General features: G+C 46.5%; 2 protein-coding genes across 3 annotated transcripts in view; one reads left to right on the forward strand and one right to left on the reverse strand.

The window, feature by feature from the left end:
* The window catches only part of aldh5a1 (aldehyde dehydrogenase 5 family, member A1 (succinate-semialdehyde dehydrogenase)), a 5,881-nt gene extending 1,309 nt beyond the window's left edge, over nt 1-4,572 (reverse strand). Inside the window, exons 1-9 of one of the 2 annotated variants that reach the window (XM_032559527.1) lie at nt 4,163-4,572; nt 3,740-3,823; nt 3,218-3,388; nt 3,017-3,133; nt 2,794-2,937; nt 2,563-2,706; nt 2,334-2,492; nt 473-636; nt 337-414 (exon numbers count right to left, since the gene is read on the reverse strand). In XM_032559527.1, coding sequence (XP_032415418.1) covers nt 337-414; nt 473-636; nt 2,334-2,492; nt 2,563-2,706; nt 2,794-2,937; nt 3,017-3,133; nt 3,218-3,388; nt 3,740-3,823; nt 4,163-4,450 — 1,349 coding nt within the window. In that variant the 5' untranslated portion in view covers nt 4,451-4,572. The remainder of the gene's footprint in view (nt 1-336; nt 415-472; nt 637-2,333; nt 2,493-2,562; nt 2,707-2,793; nt 2,938-3,016; nt 3,134-3,217; nt 3,389-3,739; nt 3,824-4,162) is intronic. The other variant, XM_032559528.1, reaches the window with a different exon arrangement.
* Nucleotides 4,573-10,050: 5,478 nt separating this feature from the next.
* Nucleotides 10,051-24,223, forward strand: aste1a (asteroid homolog 1a). Its single transcript, XM_032559526.1, has 6 exons — nt 10,051-10,705; nt 14,811-15,625; nt 20,899-21,204; nt 21,329-21,521; nt 22,504-22,642; nt 23,433-24,223. Exons 1-6 carry the CDS (start codon nt 10,579-10,581, stop codon nt 23,830-23,832), a joined length of 1,980 nt encoding a protein of 659 aa, XP_032415417.1. The 5' UTR covers nt 10,051-10,578; the 3' UTR covers nt 23,833-24,223.
* Nucleotides 24,224-24,615: the final 392 nt, after the last annotated feature.

A 24,615-nucleotide genomic window follows, 5' to 3' on the forward strand; every position in this document is an offset into this window, starting at 1 on the left:
GTTGAAGAAAGTTCAGGGATGTATAGCTTTAGCGTTAGCTTCACCCTCAGTACCATGTTGACATGCAGGTGTGGAGTTAGCAGACATAATACATATGACCAGCTAGCACCGCTAACTTTGAAGCTAGCTCCGCTAGCTGGTCACTCCTTACTGTGTTTTGTGTTTTTCTTCTTCTGCAGTCAGTCGTGTTAACTGGACTGACTGGTACCAGCTGAGCTCAGCAGGTTAAAGTGTCTGGAAGACGTGGAGCTGTACTGGTTTCACGGTGGTTCTACTGGGACCGGATCTGTCTGAGCTCAGGTTCTGCAGGGCCTGAGGGGAACCGGACCTTCTCACCTGCCAGCCCGACGTTGGCAGCATTGGCCACGGCCAGAGCTTCTTCTTCTGTCTCGAACCTGGAAACGAGGAACACAGTTGCTGATTGGTTCGGACCCGGACGGCCCGCCCCCAGAGCAGAACCCGCCGCTCCCACCTGATGACCGGAACCAGCGGTCCGAACGTCTCCTCCTGCGTACACAGCATGTCAGTGGTGACGTCCGCCAGTAGGGTCGGCTCCATGAACGACCCGTCCAAACGCTTCCCGCCTCGCAGAACCCGGGCGCCACGAGACACGGCGTCCGTTATCTGATGGACCACCTGGGGCAGAGACACCGTCTCATCAGAACCTCATCAGAGCCCCATCAGAACCTCATCAAAACCCAATCAGAGCCTCATCAGAAACTCATCAAAACCCCATCAGAACCTCATCAGAGCCCCATCAAAACCCAATCAGAACCTCATCAGAAACCCAATCAGAACCCCATCAGAACCTCATCAGAAACCCATCAGAACCTCATCAAAACTCAATCAGAACCTCATCAAAACCCAATCAGAACCTCATCAGAAACCCATCAGAACCTCATCCAACCAGCTGGAACCATCCAACGTCCAACAGATTCAGAACCGTCTGATCCGGAACCATCGGACTGGGCCTGGGCAGTAAATCAATAATATAATATGAACATGTGATCAATATCAGTTTCACTGAACTCTGATCAGAACAGTGAAGTAGTGCTGGGGGATATGAGGAAAATCTAATATCCTGATATATTTTTGCTATATCACGATACGCGATATATATCACAATATTCTTAGATGTTATTCTAATCTAGATGCTGCAGCATGAAGTCATCCAACCAAGTTCCCCCCATTTTCCTGCTACCCTTAAATCTAATCTCATATAAAAAGGGCTGCAGTGTTTTACTGTGAACTGTCTGCACTAAGACTAGATAACAAGGTGAGAAATAAGTTTTAACTAAGAAAAAAAAAAAGCAAACTGAATGTTTTGCTCTATGTGGGGAAAATGTTTGAGTGTTTTTGATGCTGAATCCTGATACATAAAGTTGCATTGTTGTCAGTTGCTATGGCAACGAGACTACGTGTAGCGTAAAGCCGACAGAGCGAGAAAAAAAAGAATGAATAGTTTTGAGTTATAGTTATTTTCCACTGCACATCACTAAATGAATCATATCTACGTCTCCAGGTTTGGTTCTACCGGCTATAAGCTGCAGGTAGAAGAATAATCTGATTAGGGGAATAAATCTGTGGTTCAACCTTTTGTGGCAACAGATTGACAACATGTTTGGTAAATGACCTCATTTTGTTTTACATCCTCCATATAAAATCCAGATTATTGATCCAGAACCTAACAGTTCATCTGTTTCCTCATGATGTTTGTTTTCTCTGCGCAGCTGATTGGTAGAAAATGTTCAGGTTGGAAGGGGGGGGGGGCCTAGTGATGCATTCATAGGGTGTTGGATAAACCAGACTCGCAGTGAATTTGACGGCCAAGATTTATTATTTGAACGATAATTTATACTCGGTGGCTGCGATAGCCATTTAAACTATCGTAAATTGAAAATATCACAATACATCGAGTATACGCAATATATCGCCCAGCCCTACTGCAAAGCATTCTGGGAGATGTAGACAGAGGAAAGGCTTTAGCCGCTCAAACTCAAGGCTAGCTAAGCTAGCTGGGTAGCCACAACAAACCCGCTGACTTTTTGGTTGCCTAGCAACCACCTGTTGAGCGCAGCAGCAGTTTCTCCAACAGGATTTGAGAAACAAAAAGCTAATCAATAATAATCGATAGATTGATCTGAAACTGTTAAATCGTGATCCAGACCTAAACCAGATCCAGAACCATCCAGCGTTTTCTGGAAAAGGTTCTGATCCAGACACCAGAATTTTTCCCAGAATGCACCCTGATTGATTCAGTAAAGACCCAGTGAGAGGCGGAGCAGGCGGTTCTGGTTCTGGAAGTGTTCCGGGTCGTTGGCTTTGGGTCCAACCTTCTCCGCTGCTCTGACGTTGATGAGCGGTCCCTGCGTGGTGTCCGGTTCCGACCCGTGGCCCAGACGCAGCTCGGCGTCCATGGCGCGGCCCAGCCGGTCCAGGAAGCGATCGTAGATCCCGCTCTGGACCAGGAAGCGGTTGGAGCACACGCAGGTCTGCGGGGCGGTCAGGAGCGGTCAGCTGGACGCTGCGTCACACCAGCACAGCCCCACCCTCCCGCCTCACCTGTCCGGAGTTCCTGAACTTGGAGGCCATGGCTCCGCCCACCGCGCGCTCCAGGTCGGCGCTGTCGAACACGATGAAGGGGGCGTGGCCTCCCAGCTCCATGGAAACCCGCTTGACCGAGTCGGCGGCCATTTTCAGCAACACCTGGAGGAGAGAGAGGAACAGCTGAGAACCTCAGCCGGTCCGGTCCGGTCCGGTCCGTCTGTACCAGATCGGACCGGAAGGACTCACCTTCCCGGTTGCCGTGGATCCAGTGAAGGAGATCTTGGCCACCAGCGGGTCGGAGCACAGAACCCGGCCCACGGCGGCCATCTTCTCCCTGGAGCAGGGAACCACGTTGACCACGCCTGGCGGGACGCCCGCCTGCTGCGCCAGCTGCAGGAGACAGGAGGCAGGATGAACACCAGGACCGGACCGGACCGGGACCGGAGCGGGACAGGAGCCGGAGACTGACCTCGGCCAGAGCCAGGGCGGACAGCGGCGTGTCTTCGGCCGGCTTCACCACCACGGTGCAGCCGGCGGCCAGGGCGGCGCCAACCTTCCTGGTGATCATGGCGCTGGGGAAGTTCCACTGAGGAGGACGAGGAGGTTCATCACAAACATTTCAGGCTCTCCTGCGTGTGGCGCCGACTTCCTGTTTAGTGCCTGTGCTCACCGGTGTGATGATGGTGGCGACCCCTACTGGCTGCTTGAGGAGCAGCAGTCTGCGGTCCGCTGCCGGAGACGGAACGATGTCGCCGTAAACTCTGCGAGCTTCTTCTGAGAACCACTGCAGGAAGGAGGCCGAGTACGACACCTCGCCCAGGGCCTCCGGCAGAGGTTTACCCTGAAACACACACACATGGAAACACACACACTCAGAAACACACACACATGGAAACACACACACTCAGAAACACACACACATGGAAACACACACACTCAGAAACTCTCTCTCTCTCTCTCTTTATGAACCAAATGCAGCTTTTCTGCTGCACATTTATTTCTGACTGTTGATGGTGAAAAGTAAAAACTAAAGCAAAATTTTCACTGATCAAGAAATGATGAAGAAAAATTTAATTCTAAAATCACAAACAAATAATCCTTTAATCACCACGTTTTTACTTTGACAGCAACACAAACCTCCAGCAACTTTCACTGGAATCAATTATGAACCTGATGATCAGAATTTACTCACAGACTCAAAGGTGATGATGGCGGCCAGGTGTTGCTGGTGCAGCAGCAGCAGGTCTGACCATTTCCTCAGCAGGACGCTCCTCTCCTGCAGGGCAGCAGCAAACATTAACATCCCAACAAATATTTAGTTATTTAGTTAGGAGACAAATCGGTCAATTTAATATTTAGCTTCAAACTAAATATGTAGCTTGAAACTCTGACATTTACATTCATGTTTCACATCATATGTCGAAGCAACAGGTTGAGCTAAAATTTACCATGAAAACATGTTTTTGGTCCATGATGTGAGAGCCGAACCACAAAGTGTTCACCATGAAGGCACGGACCGGTCCAACGCGGGGTTCCGTGTAGTTATTCGGTAAATCTGCTGCATTTCATCTTAAACGTGATTTTTTTTAACGGAGTCCCGCCGAGCAGCGCCTACCTTGGCTGTGGTGTGCTTCCAGGACTGAAACGCCTCGTAGGCGGCCTCCACCGCCTGCTTGGCCTCTGCGGGCCCGCAGTCCGACACCTGGGTCAGCTCCTGTCCGGTGGCCGGGTCCAGAACCGGGAACACCGAGGCTGCAGAGACCCAGCGGCCGCCCAGGTAGCCCTGAGTCCGGAGCAGCGCGGCGGGGACGTCCAGGCTGTAATGTCTGCCGAGGGAGGCCTGGAGGACGGGGGACACCTGCCGGAGGAGCCGGCGGCTCCTCAGCGCTCTGACGGCGGACATACCAGGGAGGAGGAGACCGGGAGAGGAGAGCAGCAGCTGGAACTCCTGGACGCTGCACAGAGCGCTGAACCTTCTGCTTCCGGTTTCAGTAAAAAACTACAAATCCCATGTATCCTGGAATCCTCTGCCAAAGAGCCAGACTGAACCCGAAGGTGATTTCATCCAGATGGTGGCGCTAGTGAGCTGCTTTAACGTGCAGTGACGACGCGTTGCCACAGAGATAAACTACTCCATCCCTTGACTTCAGTAGTTTAAACCTGGGTACTCAAAGTGCGGCTCTCGGGCCATTGGCGGCCCTTGGAATAAATTCTGAGGCCCTGACTGCAGTTTAAGAATGGAGCTGAAGAAGACAAACACTTTATGTACTTCTTTAAGATGAGATATTCCTAAACGGAAAGTGTTCAGTAACGCAAAAATCTGTATTCTTTATAAGTCATGTTGTTTACGTTGATTTTGATATAATTGAAGTCGGGTCACAAACCTTCAGCAATGTTTTACTCAACAGACTTGGGAACCCGTTAAACTTCAGTTAAAGACAGGAAGGATTTTAGAAGAACCTTCTTATTTTTGCTGCTTAGTTTAAACTAAAATGTTTTCTAAATCAACAATATTAGACCCAAAAATCAATCAATCAATCAATCAAATTTTATTTGTATAGCACATTTCAGCAGCAAGACATTTCAAAGTGCTTTATATCATTACAAACACAGAATCACAATGCAACATAGAATCAATCATTAAGTCAAGTTCCATCAATAAATTTGTAATTGATTACATTTCAAATACAATCCTAAACAGGTGGGTTTTAGTTGAGATTTAAAGGAAGTCAGTGTTTCAGCTGTTTTACAGTTTTCTGGAAGTTTGTTCCAAATTTGTGGTGCATAGATGCTGAAAGCTGCTTCTCCTCGTTTGGTTCTGGTTCTGGGGATGCAGAGCAGAACCAGAACCAGAACCTGAGAGGTCTGGAAGGTTGATACAACAACAGCAGATCTTTAATGTATTGTGGTGCTAAGCTGTTCAGTGATTTATAAACTAACAACAGGATTTTAAAGTCTATTCTTTGAGCTACAGGGAGCCAGTGGAGGGACTTTAGAACTGGTGTTATGTGCTCTATCTTCCTGGTTTTAGTCAGAACGCCAGCAGCAGCATTCTGGATCAGCTGCAGCTGTTTGATTGATTTGTTGGACAGACCTGTGAAGACGCTGTTGCAATAATCAATACGACTGAAGATGAACGCATGGATGAGTTTCTCTAGATCTGGCTGAGACATTAGTCCTTTAATCCTGGAAATGTTCTTCAGGTGACAGAAGGCCGACTTTGTAACTGTCTTTATGTGGCTCTGGAGGTTCAGGTCAGAGTCCATCACTACTCCCAGGTTTCGGGCTGATCGCTGGTTTTAGTTGTAATAACTGAAACTGTGCATTGACTCTAGATCTATAACTCTAGATCTATAACTCTAGATAGTTCCTCTTTAGGTCCAAAAATAATAACTTCAGTTTTGTTTCTGTTCAGCTGGAGAAGGTTTTGGCACATCCACACATTTATCTGTTCTAAGCATCTGTTCAGTGATTGGATGGGCTCTGAGTCACCTGGTGACATCGTAATGTAGAGCTGTGTGTCGTCTGCATAGTTATGGTAGCTAATATTATTTCCTGTTATAACCTGAGCTAGTGGGAGCATATAAATATTGAATAAAAGGGTCCTAGGATGGAACCTTGGGGTACCCCACATGTGACCTTTGACCTCTTTGATGAAAAGTTTTCAATTGAAACAAAGAAATGCCTGTTCTTTATGTAGGATTCAAACCAGTTGAGCACTGGACCGGAGAGTCCAACCCAACTCTCCAGTTGATTCAGTAATATGTCATGGTCAACACTGAGGTCCAACAGAACCAGCACTGTGGTTCTGCCACAGTCCGTATTTATATGGATGTCATTGAACACTTTGACTAGGCCAGTCTCTGTGCTGTGGTGAGACTGGAAACCAGACTGGAAGGAGTCAAAGCGGTTGGTTATCGTTAGGAAGCTAGTTAATTGTTTACACACAGCTTTTTCAATAACTTTGCTGATGAATGGGAGGTCAGAGGTCAGAGGTCGGCCTGTAATTCTGCATTAGTGATTTGTCCAGATTGTTCTTTTTTATCAGTGGTTTGATTACTGCTGTTTTCAAAGCCTGGGGGAAAACGCCTGATGAGAGCGATGAGTTACTATTTGGATCAGATCAGCAGCAATAACAGGCAGGACTTTCTTAAAGAAATGTTCTAGAGTTATAGATCTAGGACATCCAGACAGCAGGAACTGGAGCTTATTGACTTATAATTTCCTGTAGGGTTTTATAATTAAGTAGTTGAAATTGGGTCATTTTTCCTGTATTTGTTTTGTTTGGGCTCAGCATTGGTACTGACTTTATAGTGGATGTTCAGATTAATCCTCTGATTTTTTGAATTTTCTCTGAAAAGAAGCTGGAAAACTGGTTGCAGGCGGCAATACATTGGAATTCAGGCGGTAACGTCACAGGAGGGTTTGTGATTCTGTCAACTGTTGCAAATAAAGCTGGAGCATTATTAATGTTTTTGTTTATGACATCTGCAAAGAAAGCCTCTCTTGCATGTTTTAGTGTTAAATGATAGTTACGTAGTCTTTCTTTATAGATGTCACAATGAACGTGGAGTTGAGTTTTACGCCATTTTCGTTCTGCCCTGCGGCAGAGTTGTCTTGCAGATCTAACTGTTTGTGCATTTCTCCATGGAGATTTCTTTTTACCAGACACAACCTTCATTTTAATGGAATCAATAATATCTGAAACTTTAGACTGAAAATCTTTTACCAACTTATCTACATCATTACAGCTTAAGGGTGAGGAAGAAGAGTAGATTTGATTAAAAGTTTCTGCTGTGTTTTCAGTGAGAGAACGTTTTGTGATGGTTGCTGTTTGTCCAAGTGGGTTAAAAGATAAAGAACTTTCAAAGATAACAGGAAGTGATGCGACAGGGCGACATCAGTTATAGAGACATTGGAAATATTCACACCCTTACTGATAACCAGGTCCAGTGTGTGTCCTTGAGTGTGTGTTGCTTGTTTGACATGTTGTGTTAGACCAAAAGTCTCTAAAATATTAGCCAGCTTTTTTGCCCCTCTGTCTTGGGGGTTGTCAACATGAATGTTGAAATCACCGACAATAATTAAACAATCATAATCAATACATATAAGAGATAGAAGTTCATTCAAGTCAGTAAAGAAATTTTCCACAAAAGTTGGAGTTTTGTATAGAGTTACAGTCAAAGTTCGTTTGTGGCCTTTAACCTCAATTCCAAGATACTCAAAAGAGGTGAAGTGACCCAAAGAGATTTTACTACAATTTATGGTATTCTTAAATATTGAAGCCACGCCTCCTCCTTTTTTGTGTTTTCTATTCTCACTGAAGAAATTGTAGTTAGGAGGCGCAGATTCAATTAGTACGATCGATTCATTATTATCATTCAACCATGTTTCTGTCAGAAACATAACATGGATATTATGCTCAGTGATGAAATCATTAATTAATGGAGCTTTAGCACAGAGAGATCTGGGATTTAAAAAAGTTTAAGTGACTTGGAGGCCAAGAAATCTTCAGTCTGAGGTTCCTTTAGGCAGGGGAACAGTCTGATGTTTGAATTAGGTCCCCTGTATTTTATGTTTCTGTTTCTTGTAAATTTTCTTGTAGTGATCCGGACAGGTAATGTCCTGTTCTGCAGTGCCGAGGGGCCAGACACATTCTGGAGCAAGAAGGGTGTAAAGATAAAGTCTGGACCCTCAGACCTCAGAAACACAGAGTGATGGATCCTCTGGGACGTTAGAGTCAGGTGGCTTAAATGAAGTGAGGTCTGCTACGTGAGCGCTAAGGAGAGACGTCCCAAGTACAACCTGTTGATTCATTCCATCTGTAAATTTAAGAAACTCCGGTCCAGAAGACATTTCTCCATGTGTATCTTGTGAATCCTGTGAATGAGTGGGTGAGCAGAGAGGGAAGGGAGAAGGAGGAAGGGAACCAGTCGCTCCGCCTCCAGTCGATGTATCAGCTGCTTTTGAAACTGTTTGTTCCTGATAAGCCGGCGGTTTCTTCCTAGTCAGAAATCCTTGAGCCTGTTCTTCTGAAGCGATGATCACGTTGCTGTCCTTGTTGATAAAGTGAAAAAGATTTGCAGTGAGTAGCTTTATCCCATGTTTATTAAGATTGCGTCCGCCTCTTCCAAAAAGGTGAAAGCGCTGCCAATAGATCCAGAGGTCATCGATGAAGGTCACTGAGCTGGCAGAGCAGCTTTTAATCAGCCATTTGTTTATCATGTCCAGCCTGGAGTGTTTTTCGTCTCCCCATTGAGGTGATGGAATTGGACCACTGAGAAATAACTTCATTTTTAACTTTCCCATAGTTTCCAGTAGAATATTAAAGTCCTTTTTCAGAATCTCAGATTTCTGCTTTGCCACATCATTGGCTCCAACATGCACAACTAAGGACTCAATATCTGGCTGATCAGCGGTTAGCGAAAGAACTTTACGAGTTAAATCAGATACAGTGTCACCAGGAAAAGAAATCACTCTCGTTTTCTTGGGATTGCAAACGTGACTGATTCCATTTACTGCCTCATCTCCAACAATAAGCACTTTTGGCATACCTTTCGTTTTCCTGGTAGCCGCTTTGTCTTTAGGGGGTGGATGTGATGGTCTTGCCTCATTGTTGATGTTTGAAAGCGAGGTTTCACTCAGAGGCTCAGGCTGGAGTACAGAAAATCTGTTTTTCAGTGGGATTCCCACAGAGTCAGAATGTTTTGAGGCCCGGGCTGGTCGCTCTGTCCTTGGGAGCAGGGTCGGTGGAACCGTTTTGGTTGCAGCTGCTTGTTTGTTTTTCTTTGGTGGAGCAGGTGTTGAGGTTGAAGGTGGGTTTCGGCTCAGAGCCGGCCACGCTGATTCGTCCAGGTGAGGGGTTCTCCCTGTCAGTCGCCTCATCGGATCTGCGGTGTGAGACGTTTGCTTCGGCTTGGCACCCAGAGCGTTCCAGGGTGAGCTGCTTGATGCGAGGCGTACAACCTCTCCGTTGATTTGAGGAAGAGTTGTCTGATTTCCACAGGTAGCGTTGATTTCAAAGTTCACCTCCAGCTGTTTGATCTTCATTTCTATAGACTGAAGTCGTTGTATAATACTGCTAATGTCCTTGGGGTCGGCCGGAGGCATTTTGTCCCGGTTCAACTTGGAAATGAAGAAAAGTAAGGTAAAAATAAAAGTAAGAAAATCCTCCAGTCTTTAGGTTTGTAGTAATCCAGTTATGATGTTGAAAATGTGAATATAACTATAAAAACTGCCACTTTAAAAGTTATGAACGTGAACACCCTGGAGCTACAATAAGTTGTTGTTTTGGTTATTTTTGTTTCATGAAAATGTTTGTTTTAAACACAATAATAAAAGATTTACAATGAAATGATTTTAGTACTTTTAATTTGAATTGTTTCTAACATGAAGGGGAACTGGACCAACCCCTGGAAATGAGCGTGGCGTCAATGCACTGAGAGCTCACTACCGCCCCCACCTGGACGAAATGGCCACGGTTATATAATAACATTACAACTCATTCTGTTCCGTGATTCCGAGCCAGCAGCAAGAACCAATAGGAACCACCGGACCCGCCCGGACAGAACTCACTTGTCCGGTTCTGGTTCTGGACTCAGCTGGTTCTGCTGCTGGTTCTGGCTTTCATTTCTCCTCAGAGTCTCTCTTAGGTTTCATTTTCCACAGCAGTAAAAGTATTCACACCCTCTGACTGCTCCACATTCCAGCTCCAGCGTCTTTTATTGGACCAGACCAACACAAAGTTCTGCAGAACCGAAACCTTATGAATTGTTTTCAACGTTTTTATGGATATAAATCTGAAAAGTGTGGTCATTTCTAATTCCTCTAATTTAAAGAATCAGCTGTAATCATTTAGAAAGCAGCAACTTGATCGTATGATAAAAGCAGGAGAAGTTGGATCCCGACCAGACGGAACCTCGGAGTTTATTATGGGTCCTGTTGTCTTGATGTCAGGAAAGTGAAACTGAAGGAAACACAACCGGGCAGCTATAATAAGGCTGGCCGCCATGCGAGCAGCTCAGACCGGAGATGGGCGTCCAGGGCTTGGCCTCCTTCCTGGAGCACCACCGGAACATTTACCGGGAGGTTCGGTTCGGCCGGAGCCGCCTGCTGGTCGACGGCTGCAACCTCAACTACCTGCTGTACTTCAGCTCAGGTGAGACTCACCTGTCTGAGCTGTTCGGGTCATTTAATGAACTGTTCGGGTCCTTTAATGAACTGTTCGGGTCATTTAATGAACTGTTCGGGTCATTCTTTAAACGTCTTTAGGCTGAAGCTCCTGATCACTTTTCTGTTTCTGAACAGATCCGCAAAGGTTCTGTTTCATTTATGGAGGTATTTATGTTTCCTGGTCCAGAAGCAAGTAACAGTAACAATACTTTATTACTCTTTTACTTTATTACTCTTTTACTTTATTACTCTTTTACTTTATTACTCAAGTAAAAACAGAAAGAACATTGTAGTAAACAAACTCAGAAAAGTCTCTTATTTTCTAAAAGTTGCTCTGAGTAAAAGTTACTAGTTACGGTTCAGTTCAGCTGAGGATCCTCACAGCAGGAGGACAAATCCTTACTGGGTTCTGATGGGTTCTGAAACATCAGAACCCATCAGAACCCAGAGCCGCAGCGTTACAAGGTCAAAACCAAGGGCGTCTTTGGGGGGCATATCGAAACCTGAAATGTCATAAACCATGATGTCATCAGTCAGTTGATGATGTCATCAACCCCTTGTTTCAGTAATCAACACCTTACTGTTACTCCAAGTTACTATGTTTGTGGTTTTTATTTAGTAAAAACATTTATTGCTGCTCTCCTGTTTTTTACGCCACAAAGCTCAACAAGAGATGAACATTAAGTAATCAAGTTACCTTTTCATATAACTATACCGTCCCTGGTAATAAATGAACTGCACTAGATATCATATGTGTGTTTATGATCTTAAACTGTTTAATCAGCATCATTCCAGGATGAACACTAAACTTTATGGTTTGCTTCACAACCAGCCACATAAATCCTCTGCTAGCACACAGGCTACCAGGTCCTGACAGATTTTATTGGTCAAGACATTTGATTATTGGTCAAAAAGGCATTGATATCAGTTGACTGGAAATTGACCTGATTCTGCCTCTTTCTACAACCAAAGTAAAAAAAAAACCAGCTCATAAAATAAGACTCAGGTTTAAACTCAGTTCAGCAGTTTGACCTACAAAAGAAATAACAATGAATCTGTTCACATCTAACAGGCCTTTAGCTCCTCTCTCATTACTGCGTCTTTATTGGGTGGGACAATATTGGGGGCCTGGGGGGGGCCACGTCCCACCCGGCCCCTCGGTTCCTCTGCCTATCAAAACATAAAGATTTTATTGAATCAGAGTCACATTCATATAAAATCAGTTCCAGCTTCTGAGTTTATTGTCACTGTGTAAAATTTCCACAGAAGCAGTTTGTGTGATCTGTTACCTGCTTACATTACCATGGCAACCAAGCGAAGAGCCGCCGCCTCTGGTCTCTGGATGAGTTAAATAAATAACGAGCTCAGCAGGTCTCACCTGGAACAGATCTCAGAGTTACGCAGAACAAAACGCAACAAAGTTCAGAATGTCAAGTTAAGAAATTATTTTAGTGTTTTAGCCAATCAATCAATCAATCAATCAATCAATCAATCAATCAATCAATCAATCAATCAATCAATCAATCAATCAATCAATCAGCTTTATTGTCAATTCCTCTTACATGTCCAGACATACAAGGGAATCGAAATGACGTTTCTCACTATCCCACAGTGATACAAGACAGGGCGTTACTAACATTGAGTAACAATAAAAGACACAGTCTAACTAAAATTATCCTAAACAATTAATAAATAGATGTACAATAACTAGACATATAGCATAAAAAGTTTTACAACTGAGAATGTATGTATATATATAAGTATATGGAGATATACAGATAAAAAAAAGTGGCAGAAGTGCAGAGTTTAAATGCTGAATTTGCCCTCTATGTTAGGAGGGAGGGCAGTTGTGCAAGGTTCTGGGTTTCTTCTTCTTCTTCATCTTCTTGGCCGCTTTGATGCTGAGGGGAGGGAATTCAGCATCATCACAGCCTGATGGATGAAACTGTTGGAGAGTCTGGTGGTGCGGGAGCAGAGGCTTCTATATCTTTTCCCAGAGGGCAGGACACTGAACAGTTTGTGGGCAGGATGATTTACATCTCCCACAATCGTGACCGCTTTCTGGGTGAGTCGGGTGGCGTACAGGTCTTGCAGGGCGGGGAGTGGGGCACCAATGATCTTGGAGGCTGTTTTCACAATGCGCTGCAGGGCTTTTCTGTTCTGTTCTGTGCAGCTTCCGCCCCACACTGTGATGCAGCTAGTCAGGGTGCTTTCTATGGTGCCTCTGTAGAAAGTGCTCAAGATGGGTGGTGAAGCACTTGCCTTCTTGAGCTTGCGCAGGAAGTAGAGGCGTTGTTGGGCCTTCTTCACAAGTGATGTGGTGTTGGTGGTCCAGGAGAGGTCTTCACAGATGTGCACCCCAAGGAATTTTGTGCTGCCTACTCTCTCTACTGCAGCGCCATCTATGGTCAGTGGTGGGTGTTCGATATGGCCCTTCCTGAAGTCCATAACAATCTCCTTGGTTTTGCTGACATTTAGCAAGAGGTTGTTGTTGCTGCACCACTTGGTCAAAAGATGGACCTCCTACCTGTAGTGGGTTTCATCGCCCTTGGTGATGAGGCCCACAAGAGTTGTGTCGTCTGCAAACTTCACTGTATGGTTGGAGGTGTGGGTTGTTGTGCAGTCATGTGTCAGCAGGGTGAAGAGCAGAGGACTGAGCACACAGCCCTGGGGGGCGCCTGTGTTCAGGGTAATACTGCTCGAGGTTAAGTTGCCAACCCGTACTGCTTGAGGCCTCTGAGTGAGGAAATCTAGCAGCCAGTTGCAGAGGGAGGTGCTAATCCCCAGCTTGTCCAGTTTGCAGATAAGTTGTTGTGGTATTATGGTATTGAATGCTGAACTGAAGTCAATGAACAGCATTCTCACATAAGAGTCCTTTTTGTCCAGGTGGGTGAGGGCAGGGTGGAGGGCAGAGCAGATTGCATCCTCTGTGGATCGTTTTGCTCTGTATGCAAACTGAAAAGGGTTCAGGGTAATGGGAAGGTTGCACTTGACGTGGGCCATGACTAGCCGTTCAAAGCACTTCATGATAATGGATGTCAGTCCCACTGGACGGTAGTCATTGAAGCAGGATGGAGAGGCTTGACTTGTTTCAGTGAATGAACCTCTGTGAAGCTCGAAGCTAAAGCAGCCACCAGAGGGCGTTCCAGCCGGTCACTAACTCCGTCATGGAGACGTTGAAGCAAAATATGGAAAAATGAAATGAATGCACAGGCGTTTAATTTCTCTACTGCAGTTCACCAAATTTTTTTTTACCCCTCCAGGGGGTCTTTTGTGGGCTCTAGTGTCCCTTATGTGACAGTAGGCTGACAGGAAACGGGGAAGACATGCGGCAAATGTCGTCGGGTCCGGGAGTCGAACCCGCGACGGCCGCGTCGAGGACTGAAGGCCTCCAAATACGGGTCGCGCTAACCGCTACGCCACCACGGCACGCCCCAGTTCACCAAATTTTATTAGTGCATCTGAATCCAAACATGAGGGAAGCAGAAAAATGGATGATATTTGCCTCACCTTCTCTCTGCACTGGTGTGGGTGTGTGTGTGGGTGTGTGTGTGGGTGTGTGAGCTTCTTCTGACCGACGTTCATCTGTCGGTTGATTTTGCTTCACATCCACATGAAGTTTCTATCAGCTTCATCTTTCTACCAAAACTCCAACCTGATTCTTCTCCTGCTCATCACGTCTGAAGCTTTTCTTCACTGAATTGTTTTCAAGCCTGCAGAGAAAAGTGTTCATGTCTTCAGTCTACCTGGTTCTACCTGGTTCTACCTGGTTCTACCTGGTTCACCAGCAGCTGATACTTGCTGGTGCAGGGCCGGCCCAAGGCATAAGCAAACTAAGCGGCCGTGTAGAGGAGGTTTGGGCCGGCCCTGTGCCGGTGGTCATGGTGGATTGCTCGATTCTTCCTGACCCGTCCAGATCAGGATGTTCTGGTGTACTTTGAACTAAGACTGCTGAAGGTCACAAACTGATGCAAAGCAGCCCGGACCATAATACTGCCACCACCACACACTGCAGACGTGACTCCGCTCTCCTCTTAATGAAACCATCACCGCTCAGCGGTCTAATCTCTCTGTTCTGTGGTTTGTTTCAGGTCTGGATCAGAACCACGGCGGGGAGTACGCCGCCTACGAGACTCTGATTGAGAGTTTCATCGCAGCTCTCAGGTCCTGTGACATCACTCCCTACGTGGTTCTGGACGGAGGTTCTGATGTCACAGACAAAAAGTTGGAAACGATAGCAAAGCGGGGCAAGGACCGGGTCCGGAAAGCTCATGAAGCAGCGGTCAACGGTAAAACGATGGGCATCCTCCCCCAAATGGCCGAGTTGGTCTTCAAACAGACGCTGGCCCGGCTGCAGGTTCCGGTGGCCCAGTGTTTAGCAGAAGCTGACCAGGAGATAGCGGCGCTGGCGTCAGAATGGCGCTGCCCGGTTCTGTCCAACGACAGCGACTTCTTGGTCTTCGACCTGCCAGCAGGGTTTCTGCCCATCAGCCACTTCCAGTGGCGGGAGGTGAGGCAGAGCGGCTCTCTGAGCTCCATCTCCTGCTGGAGCTACTGCACCTCCAGCTTCTGCAGCTTCTTCGGACTCCAGCGCCAGCTCCTGCCGACCTTCGCCGCCTTGGCGGGTAACGACTACGTGAAGCTGAGAGGGATTGACTGGACTCGGTTCGATTCCGGCAGAGAGGCCTGCAGCCGCCTGGAGGGGCTGCTCTGCTGGCTGAAGGGGTTCAAGGAGCCTCAGGAGGTGCTGGAGGAAGCGCTGGGCCTGATGGAGGACCTGAGCGGGGACAAGCAGGAGCTCCTCCAGAGACTGCGTCTGGGGATGGCGGAGTACCAGCTGGGTCGGAGCGCTCTGAGCCGCTTCTTCCTTCATGGAGCGCCGCCTGAGTTCGCAGCACCGGAGCAGGTGACTAACTCTGTATTTCAGTTCAAGATACTTTCTTGATCCCAGCAAGGAAATGAGTTTCTCCAAGAAGCTCAAACATAATAAAAATATACATAAAAACTTAATATGTTAGAAATGACCAGATGTGAAGTCCAGGACAAAGAGTGCAATCAGCTGGCCGCTGAGTCCTGATGGCTGTGAGGATGAAGGAGCTGCAGGCCGGACGCTCTGCGGGCCGGACGCTCTGCGGGCCGGACGCTCTGCGGCCCGGACGCTCTGCGGGCCGGACGCTCTGCGGGCCGGACGCTCTGCGGGCCGGACGCTCTGCGGGCCGGACGCTCTGCGGGCCGGACGCTCTGCGGGCCGGACGCTCTGCGGGCCGGACTCTGAGTGAAGGGTGGGTGGTTTCAGGGCGAGACGCTCGGTGCCTTCTGAGTTCCTACCGGGTCCAGACTCCTACCGACCACTGAACCGGTTCTGCTTGTCCAGTTGCTTCTGCCACCCAAGCAGACAACAGAGCACATAACTTTCACCACAGAAATGACTTGAAAACATTCCAGTGTGCCGTCTCACAGCACACTGGAAGACTTTAGCTGGCAAAGAAAGTCTAGACCGCTCTGTCCCTTGTTGAAGGTCAAATGTTGCTGACCAGTCAGGTGGACACCAGACGTCCGTCACAAACTCCTCTATGTCTCCTCATCAATGCTGACAGGCAACGGGGGGTTGGACTTAAATCAGTGGTCTAGTCCAGGGGTGGCGAACCTGCAACTCTTCCACGGATCATGTGTGGCTCTTTGATATTGAAATTTCCCACACTCATTGAAGGCAGCACTGACAAAAGCAGCGTAACGAGCTGCAGGATGTGAAATTTTAAGCTAGCGCTGCAAGAGACTTTAATAGATGTCTAATATTTAATAGATGTCTTAGTATTTGCTGCTACTAAGACAGAAGCGAACATGTCAGAGTTTGGGCAGCAGGTTCTGGTGCTGCTAAGAAGCAAATCGGTTCTGATCAGATGAATCAATCAATGCTGTGTGTCACTGGAGAAATGGAGCCATTCTGAAAAACACAAGACTGAGAAATCAGGAAGAAACAGAAACTCGTCTGACAGTCTAAATGAATAACGATGGTCATTGTGGTGTTTGACCTTTGAGGGACATTTAATTTGTTTTCCTGCTTGAACATTCATGTTTATTAAAAGTCCCGTCAAAACTATTGAGCAGGGGTGAATCCAGGAAGTTTTTATAGAGGGCCAAAAGGGGGCCAGTGGTGATCTTGAGTTGTTACCCCAAAATAAAGGTAGAGGTCACCACAGGGCCCTCAAATCTGAGCCAGGTCAGTCCTTCATGTTTCAAAACTGTTCTGCATGAGATGATTCCACATCCGGCAGTTTGGCAGACGGAGCTCAAACCTTTTCTGTCTGTGAATGAATTTTTACTACATTTCAACAAGTCTAATCATTGTGAAATCATGTGAAGCAGAAGCTTTGAGCTGTAACAGACTACAAACCAAACCTAAAGACAAAACAAACCCTGTCTGGTGTTTCAGCAGCAGCTAATCTTGAAATTGTTGTGTGGCTCTTCACGGTGACGATGATCTTCATTGGGCTCTTGGTGCTGAACTGGTTCCCCACCTGGACTCACTTTCCCAGGACTCTGTATCCAGTTCATAAACCCGTTTACTCCAGAACACCTGCAACCAGAACTGCAGCTCAGCAGTGGCGGAGCCAGAGGGGTGGCAGGGGTGGCATTTGCCACCCCCAACAGAGCCCTTGCCACCCCTACTGCCACCCCACTGGAAATGGTCATTTTAAAATATAATACTTATGAGATCGGCAAAGATTTGCCAGGAAAGCTGTAATTTCCGACTGTCCCTGAAGGCAGCCCGATGCAGTAGCAGCCTACATGCTGCTCACTGACGCTGTTCATTGGTTAAGCTGACATGTGGTTCCTGCTTGATCCAAAACACACCCGCGGCTTTAGAGTACACCTGAGGAGTTTTGCAGGTATTTACAACATTTTACCGCTCAGCGGTAACCGCTGTGTTACCTTCCTAATGAGAGGCGGCACTTGTCATACATTTCTAAAAAGAAAAAAAAAGGTTGTGCACCGCTCCATAGTGCCTCGTTTATTATATTAGCCATGCTATTATACTAGCCTGGCTAATATAATAGCATGGCTATTATATTAGCCATGCTATTATACTAGCATGGCTAATATATTAGCCATGCTATTATATTAGCCATGCTATTATATTAGCCATGCTAGTGCTGATAGATGGTGTTTTAGACAGATTCTTTTAACATATGTTTTAGTGCACATGCTGCCCTGTAATGTTTTATTCATTTGGCCAGGATATAAGAACATGTGAACAACCATTGTTAAGTTTTATAATGACTGAAATGTAAGTAGGCTATGTCATATGAAAGCTTTGAATTATAACCTAACTAGTTATATTAATTCATTTAATTAATCTATTTTTAATTTAGTATTATTTTAGCTAGCTACAGAAAACTAAAAACTATAGTTTAAATAATAGTTAAAATAGTGTTGTCTCTGCCAAACAGTCATGGAGTCTAAATACCAGGCTGAATTATTTTGTGTAGAGCCCAAATGAAGAGAAAAGGGAATATCTCCCAGTTCTTCTTAAAGAGGCAAAAACCAGGGCCAGACCAGGACCAGACAGAACCCTGCAGCAGTGACCAACCTGGAGAAGCCAGCCAGGAGACACCAGGCCCAAGTGTATCACCAGCAGGTTAGAGGCTGTGACAGAGAGTTATTAAGGATGCTGGGTTTAAAGTTCATTCAAAATCAGAGCAGCACATAAATGCAATGTATGCCTGGACTGAGTACAAAAGGGTCAATGAGTGTAACAGATCTATTCTTGATGCCTTAAATGAGGGTAGGAAACAGAAAGTTGAAGAAAATAAAAAATACATTAAAACAGTTGCTGAGGTGTTACTATTAACAGCAACTCAAAATATTGCACAAAGGGGTCACAGGGAGTCTGATGACTCTGACAATAAAGGCAATTTTTTAGCCATTTTGAATGAAATTGCAAAGCATGACCCCTTTGTGCAGAGAAGGTTAGATGCACATGGCAATGCAAAGTATACTAGCCACCAAATCCAAAATGAGATTCTGCAGGGATTGGCTGAAATGGTTCAAAAAGAAATCATAGCTGAAGTTAAACAAAGCGAGGTGTTCAGTGTGTTGGCAGATGAGACTAGAGATTTACAAAAGAAAGAACAAATATCTTTAGTAGTTCGTTACTATTACAGTGGTGCCATACATGAAAGCTTCCTTCACTTTCAGTCGGCAGAAAGCTTGGATGCTGAGGGTCTGACCAAAATGATAGTGGGGTGTCTGGAGAAGCATGGTCTGGACTACAGAAACAACCTTGTAGGACAGGGTTATGATGGTGCCTCTGTGGTGAGTGGGAAGCATTCAGGTGTTGCTGCACGCATTAAAAACGATGCCAAGTTTGCATTTTATGTACACTGTAACGCACACTGTTTGAATCTCGTTCTTGTTGATGTGGTAAAGTCAGTGCCTGAAGCTGAAGACTTTTTTTCTCTTCTCCAGAATATTTATAAATTTGTAACTGGTTCTGCTGTTCACACCAAGTGGCTTGCTGTCCAAAAAGAGCTGCATCCACAAGAGAAGCCTAGGGAGCTCCAGAGACTAATAGATGCTAGGTGGGCATGTAGATACCTGGCATGTCGCAATGTGAGAGACAGGCTTCCAGCGGTTTTGAGGCTTCTGCAAGATATTTCCCTTGAAAATAACAGTGGGGATAGAAAAGTGGAAGCAAAGGGTCTTTTGGCTCAGATTGATTTTCAGTTTATAGCACTTTTAGTTATTTTTTGTAAAGTGCTCGGGGATATCACAATCCTGTCTGACATGCTTCAATCTAGCAATCTTGATTTATCAAAAGCCGTAGATTTAGTCGGTTCCCTGACAGACACATTGAAAAGCTACAGAAGTGAAGCTTGCTTTGGTGAACTACTGAGGGACACTCAAGAACTAGTAGAACGCTGCAAAATAAGCACCCTGCCACTCAGCAAGAGACAGCCTAAGGCCAGTTCCAGGTTTTTGGACTCACTGGTAATGACTACTGTAGGACAGAGGCACAGTGACCAAAGTAATGAGGATTTTAACAAAGGTGTCTTTTATCAGATACTTGACTGTCTCACAGCTGAGCTTGAGAGGCGTTTTTCACAGAAGAATTGTGAGATAATGCTGGGGGTTCAGTCTCTAGTCCCAAAAAGCCCATTATTCTTGAAAGAGGAAACACTGTATGCTTTTGGACAGACATTTGAGTCAGATCTAGAAGATCTTAAACATGAGGTTCACCAAACCAGACGGCTTCTTCTGAGGAGAGAAAAAGGTGGGTTAGAGAGACCCTCTACTTTACTTGACCTTGTTGTGTTCCTGGAACCTTATAAAGAGTTTTTTCATGAGCTGTTTAGACTTTGTAAGATTTCAGTTGTTATCCCAGTCAGTACTGCGTCCTGTGAGCGAAGTTTTTCTGCTCTAAAACTGATCAAAAACCACCTTAGAACAACTATGGCTGATGACAGGTTAAGTCATCTTGGCATTCTCAGTGTTGAGTCAAGGAGGGCACATACCCTCAACATGGATGACTTTGTAAAACATTTTGCTTCTTCCCACCAAAATCGGAGAATTATGCTCTCTTGAGTGTATCCTGGCTTTGAGTTTGCAGTATGTTGTTCCCATTCAAAGCTTATTTGACCATAGCAGTGTTTCTCAAACCTTTATAAATACCACCAGGATAATGCTGGTCAGCTCTGGTGGTATTGTCTTGCAGTTTACTATTTGGAGCCAGTTTTATTTATTTATTTTTGAGAATTTGTTTTTGGTCATATTCTGGGCTCTGAGTTTACATTTACATGTTCACTGTTCCATAGTGCCGTTTAACGCCTTGTTTGGTCATGGCAAATCTTTGTTAAATAAACCATTTTAATTTGAGTGTGTGTGAGAAAATATTTGTTTCCTTTCGTTCGTCATTTGTATATGGACCCCTCTGATAAAGCCTTGCTCACCCTTTGGCCACCCCTTGAAAAAAAGTCTAGCTCCGCCACTGCAGCTCAGGGCTTGTCAGACAGCGATGTTGAAAACATGTATTGAAACGTTCAGTCACTGAAGGGGATGCAGGCTTCAAACTCTGGACCTGAAATGTCCAGAATCTCTCTAGCAGGTCCAGATCTCAGCAGGGTTCAGATACACTGATGGCAGCGAAACACGCTGAGCTGAAAGTGTCGTCTCCTTTAGGAAGCTGGCCTCGTCCCCAGCTGGATGCTGCTGCCCCTGACTCAGGCTCGGCTCTCTGGAAATATCCTGGACGTTCTGCGGCTCCACAGGATGAGCCTCGGTTTTTGCATTGAGACCCAAGAGCTGCCCAGCGCCAACCAGACGTCCAGGCCGCTGCGACAGGTGATGTACGGCCTCCTGCTGGGCAAAGACAGGTTCACTCCAGTGGAGGAAATAGACAGAGAGGGTCTCACGCTGATATCCGTCCCAGTGAAACCAACGTTCACCAGAACCAGCAAGAGGCTCAGACTCGACTCCCTGCTGCAGGTGAGTTTATTCAAACTGAAGACCGTAAACCTGTCTTTCATGTCCTCGTCTCCCAGTGTCCCTCAGCGCAGCTTTCAGGGACTCACCCCCATCCTGATGGTCTTTCTCCTGCATGATGACCCAGGTGGCGCTCTCTGACCGTCGGAACGTCCTACTGGAAGCTCTGGGAGTGACCCAGGAGTTTCTGCACCTCCTGCCGCCTCAGCTGCAGCTCCCAGCAGCCGTCAGCTGCTACTGGCTACAGAAAGCTCAGCCTCCTCCTGACCTGCAGAGGGCGCTGCTGCTGGGGATGAGCAACACTCTGAGGTCCCGAACAGGTAACTGCAGCTGGGCATAAGTAGAACTAGACCTGGTAAATGATTAAAACTGTTTGAGATGAAACTCTTGACATGTTTAAGGTACCTGGGAAGAGCAGGGGCTGGTTTGGGGTTTTGAGGTATTGTCACAGTTTCTGCAGCATTGCTAAGTAAAGCTGCTGAATTAGTTTGAACCATCAGGTTCCTGGAAGGTGCATTTGCTCCTTTGGTAACTTGGCCACAGGTGAACCCAAACGGAGGTAGGAACATGTGAACAGGGGACCTCTGGCATTCCCTGCAGAATGCTTTCAGCAGGAAGTCAAAGGAACCCTGATGGTCTGGCTTTGGCTTCAACCCAGAGAAGTTTCCTCAGGATGGGCTGACCTGGCAGGTTCAGTCCTTGGTGTTGGACTCAGCCTCATGGAGAGTCTGGCCAGTCGAACAAAGATCTTTAAAGAAGGATCTCTCACCGTCTCCAGGTTTGACCAATGTTAGAAACGACGGGTGGGCGTCTTTACATTTCTGGGGTAGTCAGGCTCAGAGCTGGTCTGGTTCCAGAGCTGGTCTGGCTCCAGAGCTGGTCTGGCTCCAGAGCTGGTCTGGCTCCAGAACTGGTCTGGTTCCAGAGCTGCCTCTCAGGTATCCATCCTGTCTGTGGGGGTAAAGGAGACCAGCTGCTGGTGTCTTCAGGACCGGGCCGGCGTGGTTCAGGACCTGGAAGTACAGACGTGTCTGCAGGATGGAGAGACGGAACGGGAGATGGATCGGGATGAATGGATGAGGCAACGCATCTCTAGTGACATCCAGTGGCAAATATGCACAATGCAAGCAACTCATTCAGAAATTTTTCTTCAGTTTCTGAACATTTAGAAAGAAGCCAGAGCTGTTTACTGTCCAGACTCGATGCTACGTCTCCTCATGAATCAGTTCATTCTCTCTGCCTCTGAGTTTTTGTTCTTCAGGTGGGCAACGAAACATGAAGACGTCTGGTTCTGTGTTGCAGCTTTTCAGAATAAGAGCGGTATAAAGAAGGTGGACGTCAACGTGTCTCATGTCTTCAGCCAGTGGCAGGTCTGTATGAAGGACAGCATCCGTCTGAACCAGCTGCTGGGCCTCCCTCTGCCAGAACCGGACGTCTCCAGGTGAGACGGCTTCAGGAAACTTCTGGAGGTTATTTTGGTGACAAACGGACGGACATCATGTCGTGACTATGTTGTGTTTGATTGGATGAACAAAATCCGGCCTAAGATCAGTAGGTGTTAGCTATCAGTAGCCATTAGCGACCAGTAGCTCTGCTGGTGGGTGTTTAGTGTACTACGGAGCAGAAAGCTAACGTTGTAGTTTCTCCCTACATCCAGTGGGTGGCGCAGGTTGCTACGATGAGTAGCAGCCACACAGGCAGACCAGCTAGAAGGAAACAAACGCATCCAGCACAACACTTTCATTCTATTGGCTGAGAGGTTGCTAGGCGACTCTGCCAAAAAGTCAGTTCCATGTTTCGTAAGCGAGCAGAGAGTCTGAGCAGAGACTGAGAGTGAGGAGACATTTTGAGTACAAGTGTTACGAGTTTTGAGAAGAAAGACATGAAGTCCTGCTCTCAGACTTAAAATGTGCTCTTGGATTATGGCAGGAAATTTTCCCCATAGATGGTCCAGTCCAAGCCTCCTGCTCTCAGCTCTGGCTTTGGGTTCGATGTATAGTTCGTTCACGGCTCTTCACCTTTTCCACATTTTCTGTTCCAGCCTTTTTCCCAAACAACGTACACAGAACTCCCCCATTAAGACATTTTTAGTGTTTTGCACATTTATTAGGAGACAGTCGATTCTTTCCTGATTAAAAGAACCAAATGTTCCATCCAAAGGGAACAAAAGGCTTTAATGGACCAGCCAGACGGTCTGGAGGGAACCGATGGTTGGTCCTGTTTGTGTCCAGGTTGTATCAGGGGACGCTGGTCCACCAGCTGGTCCACAGGATGAGGAGCGGCGGGAAGCTGAAGACCCTCCTGAGGAGCGACCGGCCCAGCCAGGAGCTGTACCGCTCCCTGCTCTCCGTGGTCCGGCGGGTCCGGGCGGCCTCACAGAACCGTCGGAAAGCCGCGACCCGTCGGCGGCGGAACCCAGAGGAGCCGAGCGCCGACCTGCGGCGGCTGTTCCTGCGGGACGAGGAGACGGAGAGCGAAGCTCGGGTCGCCGTGGCGGCGCAGGAGGAGCTGCGGCTGCAGGAGGAGCTGCTCCAGGTCCGAACCCGCTACAGAACCAAGGAGAGGAGGAACCGGAGCAAGAACCCGGACTTGGCCCGGAAGGAGGAGTGTCGGGGCCGGGACCTCCTCTGACCGTCCAGCTCCTCCTGGGGGCTTTGATGGTCGCCATGGTTACCCGCTCTGGTCGCCATGGTTACCTGCTCTGGTCGCCATGGTGATATTATTTAGTACCGCGTTTTCCAGAACCCGACTCTCCAGTCGAACAGAATTTATTTGGTTTCTAAACCAGGAAACGTCTGAAATCCTCCAGGAAGGATTTTCTGGGTTTTATAGATCAGTTATAATGCAGATTAAACCAGAACTAAAGAAATAAATGATTAATATTTTGATGGATATTTGATGTTTTTGGTGTTTTAAAGTTTTTATTGTCCTTGTAAATCAGGTTGAATCGATTGCTCAGATGAACTTGTTGAGCTTCATTTCCTTTAGTTGCTTTGAAATAAAGTTTCAATGATTTTTGGTGTTTTTTGTCAGGTTTCATTCACTTTCATCAGGTTTTACTTCCGTTTTAAAGCATCTGTCAGATGGAGGCTTTGCATCCTTCAACTTTATATCCCATAATCCTTTGCTGTTACAGGCACTTTGGTCCCATTTCAATAAAAAAATCAACACTGATCTTAAAATATGTTTATGCAGCTGAAAACCAGTGATAAAGTACCTGAGGTGAGTCTGTATCCACCTGGAGCCGCTCAGCTGGTTGAGTCAGCGCTAACAGGGCTAACTAGCCAAACTAGCTGTTAAACCTTTGAGACCAACATCTGCTTTTCCTCCAGCCCGCTGAGAGCTACATGACACGAAGATGGAACAATTGCAAATGAAACTATTGACTTATTTTATATGCAAATATCCATCAGT

The sequence above is a fragment of the Xiphophorus hellerii genome, chromosome 3 (assembly GCF_003331165.1).
Source record: "Xiphophorus hellerii strain 12219 chromosome 3, Xiphophorus_hellerii-4.1, whole genome shotgun sequence".
Classification (NCBI taxonomy): Eukaryota; Metazoa; Chordata; class Actinopteri; order Cyprinodontiformes; family Poeciliidae; genus Xiphophorus; species Xiphophorus hellerii.

Excerpts from the sequence above, each read along its gene's own strand:
- aste1a (XM_032559526.1), top strand. The coding sequence starts at position 10,579 with ATGGGCGTCCAGGGCTTGGCCTCCTTCCTGGAGCACCACCGGAACATT. Across the intron at positions 15,626-20,898 it reads AGTTCGCAGCACCGGAGCAG|GAAGCTGGCCTCGTCCCCAG; the intron begins GTGACTAACTCT and ends CGTCTCCTTTAG. Across the intron at positions 21,522-22,503 it reads CACTCTGAGGTCCCGAACAG|CTTTTCAGAATAAGAGCGGT; the intron begins GTAACTGCAGCT and ends TCTGTGTTGCAG.